The 14,263-nt window shown below is 47.1% G+C and overlaps 1 protein-coding gene across 1 annotated transcript in view; it reads left to right on the top strand.

Annotated features, from left to right (window-relative positions):
• Positions 1-5,431: 5,431 nt before the first annotated feature.
• Positions 5,432-14,263, top strand: part of CDCP1 (CUB domain containing protein 1) — a 30,125-nt gene continuing 21,293 nt past the window's right edge. Inside the window, exon 1 of the mRNA XM_040548878.1 lies at positions 5,432-5,693. Coding sequence (XP_040404812.1) covers positions 5,618-5,693 — 76 coding nt within the window. The 5' untranslated portion in view covers positions 5,432-5,617. The remainder of the gene's footprint in view (positions 5,694-14,263) is intronic.

The following is a 14,263-nucleotide window of genomic DNA, read 5'->3' on the forward strand; positions in this document are numbered from 1 at the left end:
TGGCAGCAGCATGCAGGCTGCAGTTTGTTTTCACTTGGAGGGGCGTCCAGTCCACCTTTAATCGGCTGCCCCAGGGGTGGAAACACAGCCCCACCATTTGCCATGGACTGATCCAGTCTGCGCTGGAACACGGGGGAGCTCCTGAGCACCTGCAGTACATTGACAACATCATTGTGTGGGGTGACACTGCAGAAGTTTTTGAGGAAGGGAAGAAAATAATCCAAATTCTCCTGAAAGCTGGTTTTGCCGTTAAACAGAGTGAGGTCAAGGGACCTGCACAGGAAATCCAGTTCTTGGGGGTAAAATGGCAGGATGGAAGCCACCACAGTCCAATGGATGTGATCAACAAAACAACTGCTGTGTCTCCATCAACTAGCAAGAAGGAAACACAAGCTTTCCTAGGCCTTGTGGGATTCTGGAGAATGCATGTTCCAGGCTATAGTCAGCTTGTGAGTCCTCTATGTCAAGTGACTCGAAAGAAGAACTATTTCATGTGGGGCCCCAAGCAACAACAGGCCTTTGAATAAACCAAATAAGAAACAGCTCGTGCAGTAGCCCTTGGGCCTGTCCGTACTGGACCAGCTGTGCAAAACATACTTTACTCTGCAGCTGGGCAGAAAACCCCAGGAGAAACTCGAGGTCGACCTCTGGGGTTCCAGAGCCGGGGCTATCAAGGATCAGAAGCCAATTACACCCCAGCTGAAAAGGAGATACTAACAGCATATGAGGGGGTTTGAGCCTTTTCAGAAGTTGTTGGTACAGAAGCACGGCTCCTCTTGGCACCACAGCTACCTGTGTCACACTGTTTGTTCAAAGGGAAAATCCCCACTACACACCATGCAGCCAACGCTACGTGGAGTAACTGGGTGGCGAAAAGGGAAACCCAGCCACCCAGGAATCCTGTAAGAGATCGTGGACTGGCCAGAAGGCAGAGATTTCAGAATATTGACAAAAGAGGTAACTCATGCGGAAAAGGCACCACCATACAATGAGTTGCCAGAAAACAGAAAGCAGTATGTCTTGTTCACTGACGGATCCTGCTGTGTGGTAGGGAGCCATCGGAAATGGAAAGCTGCTGTGTGGAGTCCCACACAACGAGCTGTGGAGGCCACGGAAGGGGAAGGTGAGTCAAGTCAGTATGCAGAAGTGAAAGCTATCCAACTGGCCCTTGAAATTGCCGAAAGAGAAAAATGGCTACAGTGACTCATGGATGGTGGCAAATGCTCTGTGAGGGTGGCTACCGCAATGGAAACAGAGCAACTGACAGCGCAGAGGTAAACCTATCTGGGCTGCTGCCCTGTGGCAAGATACTGCTGCCTGGGTAGAAAACCTGGCTGTAAAGGTACATCATGTAAGTGCTCACGTGCCCTAGGGTCACGCCACTGAAGAACATCAGAATAATGAAGAGGTGGAAGAGGTGGACCAAGCTTCGAAAACTGAAGTGGCTCAGGTAGACCTGGACTGGGGACGTAAGGGTGAGCTTCACACACCGTCTTGGGCCTGGAACGGCAAGTGCTGTGGCATCATGGTACACCAGAAAGAATTGAGTCCGACACTTTTTTGAGGCACTTCCAAAATGACCTTGTCACCTCCTGGGCCAAGAGGTATGGCATTGAGTGGGTGTATCACATCCCTTATCACCCACAGGCCTCTGGGAAGGTTGAGAGGTACAACGGACTGTTAAAGAACATGTTAGGGGCATTGGATGCTGGGACATGGAAACAGTGGGACATAAATCTACCAGAGGCAACTTGGCTAGTTAACACCAGAGGGTCTGACAGCCATGCTGGTCCTGCTGAAACAAAACCCCTACACACTGTGAGAGGAGCCAAAGTCCCTTTGTGCATGTAGGGAAGTAGTTGGGGAAGGCGGTGTGGGTTGCTTCTGCCTTGGGAAAAGGCAAACCCACCCGTGGGATTGTCTTCTCTCAAGGGGCGGGGTACACCTGGTGGGTCATGCAAAAGGATGGGGATATCAGGTACATGCCTCAAGGAGATTTAACCTCGGGAGAAAACTAACCTGTAATCTAAGTTATGTGTTGTAGGAAGACACTGCAGGATCAATGAAAAGTCAACTTCAGAAGGAACCTGGCAAGTGTAGCAATGACTTGAGCTAAGCTGGTGCTGGCGTCCAGAAATCCAACTCCACCTGCCCTGAGTGACCACTTTGGCAGATGAAGACTAGAACATCAACAGTTCTTATGAACATTTTGGGGAGAGGGCTATGGAATGAGAAGAAGTACCTATCTATAAATCTGTTAAAAGACAGGGAACAATGGTGATGAGAATACTTACATATTAAATTATGTGGGGTTGGAGTGTGACACAAATGTTATGGAATGAGGGGTAGAGGTTGTGCTGGGTATGGCTGGGATGGAGTTGGATGGGTCTGGATGGGATGGAAAAAGAAAGAAGAAGGGAGGGGTGGGCTCTCGTTGTGAAAATATCTGTCTTCCCGAACAACTGCTACGTGCGTTGAGGCTTTGCTTCAAGGATGTGGTCAAGCATCGCTCATGGATGGGAAGTACAGCATAATTTCTTTCCTCTCTCCGTGTGCTTCTGCACGGCCTTTTTTTTTTCCCTCTTTCTTTTCCCTTTAGTTAAATTATGTAATTTTCTCTTAATAATAATTTTCCCTTAATAATTATTTTCCCTGTAATTAAATTTTCCTTATCTCAACCTGTGATTTTTTTTCTGTCTTCTTCCTCTCCTCTTCTGACGAGGAGGAGTGAGAGAGGTTGTTGTGAAGTTCAGCTGCCTAACAAGGTAAAACCACCACGCTTGCATACCACATTAAGCTGTTCCAGTAAGTCTGGCCTCACAGCTGACCCAGCTGACTTTTGTTCTTTTCTGAAGAAGTGAGTTTAGAAAAGGGAGGAGGAATGCAAAACGACATGCACTGCTCTTGTTCCCAGTCTAAGCTGTGAGCTAGAGCTGCCTGCAGGATGGTAGATCCATTTAACAGAGACTTTCACATTTAGGAAAGCTGGTTTTTCTCTGCATTAGAACCAAATCAGGGTTCTTCAATATGCAAGCATAACCAAAAAGAGAGGAGAAACAGAGATGTCTTGGGCACAAAAAATGAAGATGGGGCAACCTCAAACCCTTTGTCTTCACTAAAAATCTTAGGGAATTGTTCTCCAGCTGCATCAGCCAAAATAGACACGTGGTCAAACTGTCAGTATCACAATAGTATTCACCTTCTCAAGAAAACACTCTAAAGCAACAGTTAGTAACTATTTCAAAGGAAATTTTGGTAAAAAGATGTGTAAAAGAAAGAGGGTCCTCACTCTTCTTCCTGCTTTCTTTCTTTCTTAATTAAAAAAAAAAGTCGTAGCAATTAAAGTAATAGCAAAGCTGATAGTTTAATGCTTTGCGGATCAACTCTGCTAAGCTAGAGTGACAATTCTTTGCCCTTAGTCCTCTCTCTTTGCAGACAGAAGGAGAGAAGTCAGATACCAGTCAGGGTACCTATTTAACAGCACTCACATTCATAGTATGCTTTCTTACCTCCTGGATGGTCAAGCATCATCACAGAGAGCAGTACACCTCCATTTACACTGTAATCTAAGAGTTAGGGTATTTTGGGTAGGCACTTGCTTAGGTGCTTGTTACCTTTAACCCTGTGAGTCCTTCCCTTAGTTGACACTGCAGCCACCAGGACTTCAACCAATATAAGGAAGAGCATTAGCTGTACAAGCTGTAATGAAATCAATGGAAAAATGGAAAATGCCTTCACTTTGTGGTGTTGTGTGATTTTTTTTTTTCCATAGAGTTATGTTTATGGACAGCCTATGTTTTTTGACTTGAAGTGGGCATCTCTGCATGCTTTCCCATGACAGATATTTTAAGCGTCTTAATCCAGCTATCTACACTGTTTATGACAAAGCAGACATACAAATCCCTTAGAAAGCAGCCCTCATATCCAGCTGGTCCATCACTACACTGCCCTCTGCACCCTATTGAGCAGCATTGGCTCTCTCGTCACGCTGAGGCAGTGATGAGGATGGTCTGTCCCTCAGTCTATCATCTCTAAACCAGAGGGAACTCCATTTGGCTGGCTCACAGAGGTGTTGTCAGGCTGGCTAGCTGTGTTTATAGGGCTTACAATCATACGATGTGCTTGTTTGGGAGTGCTGGAGACCAGAGGAGTGAGTGAGGAGGACACAGGAACAGCCAGACTGAGGGTGAATCCCAGTTCTGTCCTCCCACATTAGACTTACAAATGACAGAAGGGTGCTAAGAGCTACAATGAACATAAACCATATCCATTTTAGGAAGTCTACCATGCTTTTTCCATGTTTTGATTGGGAAAAAAAGAAGTAGTAAGAAAAAGAAGCTGTAAAGTAACATAAAGTTGTCATATTAATTACCTTCAGTGGGAAAGTACTGACATTTATAAAGATCTGAAATGCTGAAATGTAATGAAATGGTGGGATACAACTAATTAAACTAAAATCTTTGAGCTGGCCAAAAGTCTTCTTATTTCTCCAGCAGCTGAAAGTTAAAGATCTAGCCCTTCCCTATTTCCTTATGTTAATTAATTGGCATCAGAACTGATTTGAGGCAAACAAATCACTCTCTTCATCCCCATATGGCTGTAAAACTCCTACCCATTCATTTTGGCACTGTTGTATAACCACTTAATTACTTCCTTATTAACAGCATCCATTTCTAAGACCACTCAGCAAGTTTGTGGGCAACACCAAGCTGTGTGGTGTGGATGACACGATGGAGGGAAGAGATGTCATCTAGAGGTACCTGGGCAGGCTTGAGAGGTGGGCCTGTGCAAATCTCATGAGGTTCAACAAGGCCGAGTGCAAGGTCCTGCACCTGGGTCAGGGCAATTCCAGGGACTAATAGAGGCTGGATGGAGAATGGATTGAGAGCAACCCTGAGAAGAAGGGCCTGGGGTTGTTGGTTGATGAGAAGCTCAACATGAGCCAGCAGTGTGCACTTGCAGCCCTGAAAGCCAGCCATATCCTGGGCTGCATCAAAAGAAGCAGAGCGCAAGAAAGGTGTGGACCTGTTGGAGTGAGTCCAGAGGAGGGTATGAGGCTATGAGGATGCTCAGAGGGCTGGAACTTGTCTCCTATGAAGACAGGCTGAGGGAGTTGGGGTTGTTCAGCCTGGAGAAGGCTCCAGGAAGACCTTACAACTACCTTCCAGTACCTTAAGGTGGCCCACAGGACAGCTGGGGAGGGACTCTGTCACAGAGTGTAGGGATAAAACAAGGAGTAATGGCTTTAAACTGAAAAATTGTAGATTTAGACTAAATATAAGGAAGAAATTCTTCACTCTGAGGGTGCTAAGGCACTGGGTTGCCCAGGGAAGCTGTGGATGCCCCATACCTGGAGGTATCCAAGGCCAGGCTGGATGGGGCTTTAGGCGACCCGGTCTGGTGGGAGGTGTCCGGGGCGGAGGGCCGCCCTCCCTCCGTGCGTTCTCCTACCGCTCCCCGGTTCCCCAGCCGGCACCGGCGGCTCCCGGGGAGGCCGGGCAGGAAGAGGAGTGGCCGCCGAGCCCCACCTGCGCCCCGCCGCCTCCAGGTGCCGAGACGGAAGCGGCGGTGGCGGTGAGGGAGCCGGCGCCCGCCTCGGCGCGGGGCCCTGCGGGAGATGGCGGGGGGCCGGGCGCTGGCCGCGCTCCTCGCCGCCCTCCTCGCCGCCTCGGCGCAGCTCCCCCGGCGGGAAGGTAGGGCCGGCATGGCATGGCATGGCATGGCAGGGGGCTCCGGGACGGAAGGGAAGGGAAGGGACGGGACGGGAAGGGACGGGACGGGGGCTGCCCGGGGAAGGGGAGCCGCCCTGCCGGGAAGGGAGGTGGGGAGGCGGGGAGGCTGCGCCGGGACCGGGCACCGCGGCTCGCCAGCCCTTGGTGGAAAGTCGCTCCCTCTCTTTTATGTAAATGCTAATTGGATAGATCTTGTGGGCTTTGCATCCCCGATTAGCGGAGTATGGGTTGCTCGGATAGCTTCCCGAAGCACTTTTCTGTGGATGCGGGGAGCTGCGTTACCTGTAAGGAGCTTGTGCAGGGTGAGCAGTGCCGGTAAGTTTCCAGGCAAAGAGAACAGCATTTATTGGGGCAACATGGGAAGCCTGGCCGGGGCACTTGGGGCGACAGGAGCAGAGCTCGCCCCAGCCACACTCTGCTCGGGCTTCCTGGAAGCGCCGCGCAATCCCGCTGCCAATGGGCACATCCCGCCTGCAGCCCCACAAGAGTTCCCGTTGGGAACGCAAAGACGGCTCCTGGGGTTTTCCTCCGTTTCAAAAAGCCCCTCGGTTGCCAAAAATGCAGGAAGTATACTCAGGAGGTTCGTGCTCATCCTCAAATCCAGTCAGTCTGTCTTATAGCCACGGGTCCTGTTCAGGACCCTGGAAGTATGACTCCTCCGTACAAAATAAACACCAAGTTACGTGCTGTGACTATGAACAACCCCAGGAGCCTGATGCAAGTCATACCTCTAACGCTTCTGTTACTTTTAACTGCACTTGGCTATGCTGATGTGTGGCTCGCAGCCATCGTTATCATAAGCAGTGCAGTCTACGTGTTGAAACTGTGAAATTGGACTGCTCTGGGGGTTAAGTTCCAAGCTACGTAGTCTAAAACTTTAAAGTAAAGTATTTCATTCCTTTCTTCAAAGTCAAATTAATGACAGCTATCCTGTCTTCAAAGGATAAAGGAAGAGCATTATATCGTGGTTGGTTGTGCGTTGTTTTCAAACAGAAGAAACTTTAAAAGCCCTGAGGTGGATCTGTGCTAGAAGGAGAGGAGCCAGACTTTCTAAAGATCTTTTATCGCTGAAGTAGCAAATGAAAAAATCCTCAACTGTATCTTTTCTCATATATAGGCCTAGTCCTCCAGTAGGAAACGCAGCAGCCAATTAATCATATTCTTCATCTGAACCACCCTTACGCTGTCCATTCATACGTAATTCCTTGTTCTCTGGTCAAACTGTCTTATCAAAAGTTTTGTTCCTTTTTTCCCCATAAATCTTCCTGATGCCTCACACTAAACTTCCTGGGCTTGCTTTTGAGGTGTGCTACAGCTCTGTTTGAGCCATTGTCTTTGATTTTATTGCTTGTTGTCATCATCTGCTCCAGCTTCTTCCCCTCCATCACGTTTAAAACATCCAAACTTGAATTCTGCATCCATGTGCGCTGTTCCTGTTTTAAAAAAATCAAGTTTATACTTGCTTTATGCACGAACACAAGCTCATGTTGGAGGCAGCACAGAGCTGAGCCCATGCTGTTAGTTTTTGGTTGGGTGTTGCACGAGCAGGAGACTGGCTGGGTGGTGATGGTGGGAGCGGTCCGTTTCCTGGAAAGCCAAGCAAGTCTGCTTTGTGTGTGATGGGCGATAGCTCTGGTCAGTAACTGGTGAACCAAAGCTAGTAGAAGTGAAGATAAGACTGCTGGAAGAGCTGATGGTTTGCTGCCTGAGTCTTGGCAGCACGGTGGGTTGGAGGGTGGCGTGGTCTGAGCAGGGCAGGAGGGGAACCGCGCCTTGCCAGGTTTGGTGAGCAGATCTTGCATACCTGGCGTGTTCTTCATGCTGGGAGTTACTCCTGTCATTGCGCAACCAAAACTGTAGCTGAAATGTTTCCCTTAGCAAAGGTTCATCCTGAAAATCTAAGATACTTCAAGTTATATTTCCCCCCCGCATCCCTATGTATTGTGTAATTTTTAAGGAGTTCCCTTTGTCCTGGTGCTGACAGTGGTGCTGGCTCTGCCCCTGTGTGCAGGCATGGGCTGTGTGTGCACAACCACACGCCAGGTGACAGTGAGGTACGTGCGTCTTCTCTGGGACTGCTTGTGCACTGATGGGACAGCTACGAGTCTTGGTGCACGCGTCTTTACAGCTGTTTCTTGTCATCCTCGGAGAAATCCCTTCTTCTCTCCTCCCTCCAACGCTTCCCAGCCCACGTGGTGCTGTCGTTACTTCCTGTAGGAACACGCACGTCAAACATGACTAGTCATGTTGTCTTCAGATTGGTTTGTGGTTTTTCTTCAGATGCAACCTTATGCATAACGTAAATTGTTAAATAAAACGTTGGTTAACTTCTAGGTGGAAAACTAGAGGAAAGTATTTGGTGCAATCGCTGTGTGTAGATGTGGGAGTGCGAATGAAGTATTACATATCTGACCTTTTAAAATGTGTTTTCTAACTAAAATACGTCTCTGAAGCACTAGTAATGAAGTTAATCATACTTTTATGAAGTCTATAAAACAGATATTTCAGATTTAAAGTATCCTTAAGTGATATGTGTTTCTGGATTTGTATTTAAAGTGTCCTTGCTATATTAAGTGAATTCATGGATAAAAATGCATTATTTCTTGCTCTGCCCTCCAGGTACCTTTTTCTTCCCAAATGACTAATTCAAGTCATGCATGAATCTAAATAAAAGCTGCTGCTTTTAGAGAAGCAAGCTGTTATCAAACATATTTATGGTGTTCTGATTTAGCACTGACAGAATATAAACAACCAGCCCCTTTGTGCTCCTTTGAAAGGCCGTACGAGCTGGGTTATTTCCATTCTGAATTGCTGTGTTGCTTGTTTGATCGAGACCTCTCCTTTTAAGACCACAACTGATGCACATATGTATGCAGTTGTACTGTTTTTTGCTTGTCTCGTACCATTATCAGTCCAAAGTGCTTAGTTTTTACTCTCTAGAGAATATGCCTATGGCTATATCCAGTTCTGGTGGTACTAGCTTAATTTTTTCACCAGGAAATACATAGACGATATTTTTGCATTTCCAGATTTTTGGGGGATGGAGATGTTTGTTTTTAACAGGTGAGTTCTGTTTCCTGTGTTTTGTTTTTTTTTTTTTTGTCTTTTGTTTCTCTTTTTTCAACTGTGAAAGGACATAGATGGGATGTCAGGTGGTGGGGCCACGATGATGTTTGGGTTTTAATACTCTGAATTGAACTCATTGTCCAGAGCAGCACAACCAGCCATCAGTTTGAGGGTCCTCAGTTAGGTCGTGGTCTCTTCAGTCACGTATGAATTAATTTTCTCCACCAGCTCCACTCCTGCTCACGGATTTACTTGCATACAAAACTGGAAACACCAAAATTTCTTGCAAGCTGTCACCATTTGGCACAGAAACGGCCCAGGAGACAAGAACAGGGTGCAGAGTCTCTTGTGCGTGGGGCTGCTGCTTCTAGCCCTGGCACCAGCCCTGCGGCTGCACTGGGGAAGCTGATCCAGCCAAAAAGTATGAGGGAGAACCAGACTGAAAAGGTTTGTTTTTCTGTTCAGTCAGATGTTGATGCAGACCTTAGCACCTAGCTTAACTGGTATTTATACATACGCATATGTATTTTAGAGGAGTTTTGGAATTCACATCTAATAAACGTGAGGAAAAGGCTGAACAACTTTGCACTTAGTTTATTATAGAAATATTTCATATCAGAAATAGTGCAAGGAGCCGTTCTTTGCTGAGAACAAAGGCAAGATGCTTTGGGCTTTACTTGTGTTGACTGCTGCAGCCGTGAAGCAAAAGTTAAACTCTGGAAGGAGGGCACCAGGAGGATCTTTGGCAACAGTGAATTTTGGTATCTGTGACAGGAATGGTATGGTTGCAAATTAGCATAAGTGATAGATGAAAAACTTTTTTCCTTCTTTTTCATCAGTTTCTCCTTGTTGATTTGATTTTTTTTTTTATTTTTCTTTAGCAGTTTTGTTCTTCATTCTTGGACCTTGTTTTCTTATTTCTGTGCTCTGTTATTTGAAGCGTCCAGCCTTGAAATGATTCTAAATAATTTTTATGGGGCTTTACTTGTCTCTGTGACACCTGAGAAGCGAAACGTGTGTGTTCCTGCAGATCCCTGCCAGGCTAGGTGCTGTATTGCCTCGTTAGGAGGGTTTCTGTATAGTCTGTACACTGCATTTCCCCCGTGCGTTGGCAGACAGATGGCATCTCCGCTGGATCCACAGTTAGTTAATGACTTAATTATAACTGTGTCTACTCGGAAGAGCAAGTACAAGGAGAACGACTGGGAGAGGAGGGGAAAGAAACAAACAAACCTTGGTTCTTGGAATTGCTTGAGGCAAAATACGGCCTTCTCCAGGTCCTGGGGAGTGACAGAGGCCTGCATTTGGGTGAGAAGTTGTATCCCTGTGTGTTCAGACTGTGCATCTTGTAGCCGGACAGTGAGCTGAGAGCTCCTTGGATGGCTCAGCCTCTGTGTCCTTTTTCCTAAGCTTCCATTAAAATCTTTGTACAATTACACATTCTCAACTGATTTCTATAATTTATAAGCCTGTGCCCAGCTGAGGGTAGGGTTTTTTTGGCCTTAGCGAGGCTGCTCTGGTATTACGGTGAGCAAACCTTAGCTCTGGAGGGGAGAATGCACCTGCTGCAGCACAGGATGATTTACCAGCCCCGGCTGGAGCCAAACCACCACTGATTCCTGAGGAGCACCTGGTGACTTTCGGCAGCCTTTCAGTAGGACTTGGATGCCCAATGGAGCCTAGGCACCACCCCTCTGCTTGAAAACTTCTCTGGCACGTTGGAGGTGTGAGTGAGCAAGTTGCTGTTGTTCGGCACCAACTTGTGCCACTAGGGCGCAAAGGAAAGGAGGTACGTTGTGCTGCCCTTAGCCAGCTGCTGGCTCTATCAGGGCAAAATCTTCTGTTTCTTTATTAGCTGATGGCAGAGGTGAGGGCTGGCTGAACCTGGCCAGTGTGGATGGTATTGATGGCAGGCAGCTGAAGAAATGTGCCATAACTTTTGGTGGATGTGCATCTTGCGTATGGTAGTACGGTCCTGTCTGCTTCTGAGTGCCCAGCCTGCAAGTGCTATGGGATGACAGATTCTCTTGATCTATCTCCTGATGGGGGAAAAAAGTCTTGCTCGTGTCTGTTCCCTTGGACAGCTTCAAATGGCTGTGTCTCCCCTGCACCCTCAAGGACGCCGTGGATCAGCCTGCTGGAAGCTGTGCTTTTTGATTTCTCAAGGGACAAAGAGAGCGTGGCCACTCGCTGTCAGAGCAAGGTCTTGTTTCAAGGGGTACGATTGTGCCAGTGTTTCGGAGGTGGCCCCGGCTGTTCTGGGTCCACGGGCGGAACAGAGAGATCAGTGTGTGAAGACGAGCAAAGTGCCATGCGTGGAAATGGATGATCTGAAGCTCCTCAGAAAGGAGAGACAAAGAGCTGTTGGAGGGATGTTTGGCATGGGAGGGACTGCTGGTTGTGAAATGTGCTCTTCCACCTTGGTTAACCAGAGCCAAGACTGAAGAGCTGCACAGACATGCTCCGAGATGCTGTCCTCTCGCTGGCTCACATCAACCTGGGGATAAACCGTGTAAGCAAACATCCCTTTGATCAAGGGAGGCTCCTGCAGTGACTTGCACATTGTCTTTGTGTTTCTCCTGCCAGTGTGGTGTTTTCTTGGGTTGTACAGACCCGTGCCTCTTACGCTTTGTACATTGTACATGGGCTGACAGTTTACAAATAGCATTTGCTGAGCTCCACTTCTTACCTCAACAGAAGCACCAGAAGTCAAGTACTGGAAAAAAGAAAAAGCCCACAGTCAACATTCTCCCTTCTGTAATTACAGATAACCATGCCAAGTCCCAAAGTGTCTTTTTTTCCCCACTTTTGTTGAAAAAGCTTTTTGTGAAAATGTCTTTCACACACGACTTATGAGTGTCTTAATTCACTTTCTGAAAAGGTTCTAGAGGAGGGGGGTAGAATTACTGAAACTTAAGTAATTGCTTAGTTATTTTTTGAAATCAAGGTACTTTATGCCTGGGAGGCATTGCAAATTAACCTGATGAATTAACCGCCTTTGAGTGAGCAGCCTTGACGGCCGTGGTGCTGGAGTGGCTCGTGCCCTGCACACATCCTGCTGGGAGGAGAGTGGGGAACACAATGTCTCGCCTGCTTCACGTGTCCCATTGCCCATGGATTTAAACCCTGGGTGAAGATGAGGGGACCCTGTTGTGGTGGCTGAGGAATCAGATGCCATCTTCTGGGTGCTTACCCTGGGATGATAGTCGTCAGCAACATCCGTCCCTAAGCGTGCAGAAGCTCTGAGGCTATAATTCCCTGGAAATAATCATTTCACAAAATATGGACCTCATCCCGTGGTGTTGGAAGACGGGAGGTCATTAAGCAATCAGCAGAGTAGTTAGTTTGCATTTTAAGTATAAACAAAATTCCCGTTTGCTTTAGAAAGTCTTCAGCAGAAAGGACTTAGGCAGCTGACAGCAAGCAGGGTTGGCTGTAATTTGTAATTGTGATAGCGATCTCCGTTTGCTGCTTACAGCTCTGTTTAGTAGCTGAGAAGAATATTATAAACAGCGTATGGGGCCCTGGTTAACACTGTTAAGGGCTTGCAGAGTGAGAAAGCAATCTTAGATGGGCATTGCTGGAGGAGTGGCAGTGGGTGCCGGAGATGAACTGGACAGCTGGACTCGAGTCAGTAAGGCAGATACGAAATGGTTCAAGGCAGATACGAAATGGTTCAAGTCAGCAAAGCAGGGAGATGTTTCCTCTTAGAATATTCTTTGACCTGTCATTGGCACGCGTGAGTTGACTGTGCAGTGGATCATGCTGGAGGTGTGGGTTTGGGTCCCCCCTGCCCCGGCAGAGCTGGGGTTGGGGTCCAGGTACTTCATATCCGGAGAGAGCGCTGCAGCTGCTCGCCTCCTCCAGCTGCCTCTGGTTCGTGAGCGGTGGCTGAGTCAGCCTGATCCCACTGTTTGCTTTGTTAAAAATGGCTGAAGTGGAACAAAGCCACTGTTTAAGCACAACAGGCAAACCAGAAGTTTTTATACGGTGTTTTGGGATGGACTAGCATCTAGGACTTTTTTTTTTGGTGGTGGTAGCGGTGACTTGTCAATTCTGTTTTCTTGGTCTGTCTGTTGGTTGTTGGTTTGTTTTTTTTTTTGATTTTTTGATCCGTCCAGTGAAGTCACGTGCAACAATCATCCTTAGATCCTTATGAATAAATTGCTGCAATAAAATTCAGTCACTCAGCCAAAGCAGGTGAATACTGGTTGGACTCTGTTCTCCTCTTGTGTTTAGCAAGGAACTGTGTGTAGCCATAAACCCCTGTCCTGCCAAGTCCTTTCCTTGTACACACAAATGCATGCTCTCTGTAAGCGCCACCGCCTCCGCTACCCTCCAGCTACCTTCTGCTTCACACGCCCCTCTTGCACAGGAAGAAATACTTAATTAAATAGTAGGGGATTAGTGCTAGGTGCAACCACAGCTATAGATATGAGTTTGGGCTGAACCTCGCAGAATAATCTCACTTGTTTTACATTACATGGTTTGTTTCTAAGTCAGATCGAAGAGGTTCTGAGCAATAAAATTGAAGAAAGCATTGGGAAAATCATGCTGTAGAGAACCAAGCTAACCAAGGTGCGTTTCTGGGGAGAGGAGCTTTATTGAGTGATAAAGGTTGTGGTGGTGAGATGGTTGTGGGGACACAGCCTTAGATGAGGGTGAGCAGTAATGAAATACGATTGCGGCAGGGAAAACGCAGATCAATGTTGGGGCAGCTGAAGAAATGGTCAAGGAAGGCTGCGGAGCTGTAATCACGTAGAGGAAAATATTTTTGGATGAGAAAAGCCAGTCTGTGAACCACCTCCACCCAGGCCAGCTCAGGACTTTACCCCTGACATTTCCAGCCCAGCTATTTCGCTGTTGTTTAGACAGAGTAGATCCAGCATCAGTAATGCTTCTCCTTCTTCTTCGAATATCCTGTGTGTCATCTCTGTGCAGCACTAATGAGGCACGGAAATTCCTTCGTTACGAGAAATGCGGATGGTTACTGTTAGTCTAAATAAAAGGCATGTGGTGGGAATCATAGACAAAGACAGATCAGCGTGAGTCACGAGGAGATTCGCTGATGCTTATAAAAACTCTGCAATAAAGATAGTTTTTAAGTAGTCTCTCTATTCTGCTGCATGTTTGTGGCTATATATTTTATTTTTTTGCTTTTTAGCCATTTAGTCATTCTTAGTGCCTTTGGGATCACTGGATATATTTCTTTTCGTCATGGTTCTTTTTTCCCCGTTTTCCTACAAAAATGAGAGTTGATAGTTTAATCTAGCTTAGCACATCACCAGCAGCTGACTGCTGTTGACCTATGGCACTGTGCTGTTATTTCTCTGACAAAAATGATTATCTGTGGACCTTCATTTTCACAAGCTGTTTATGCCGTGACCTAACTCAGTGCCTGTCCCTGTGTGTGTTTCCAGCAGGTAGCTTCCCCGAGCCTAATCGGGTGTATGACCTGCACTCTG

The sequence above is a fragment of the Cygnus olor genome, chromosome 2 (genome assembly GCF_009769625.2).
Source record: "Cygnus olor isolate bCygOlo1 chromosome 2, bCygOlo1.pri.v2, whole genome shotgun sequence".
Lineage (NCBI taxonomy): Eukaryota > Metazoa > Chordata > Aves > Anseriformes > Anatidae > Cygnus > Cygnus olor.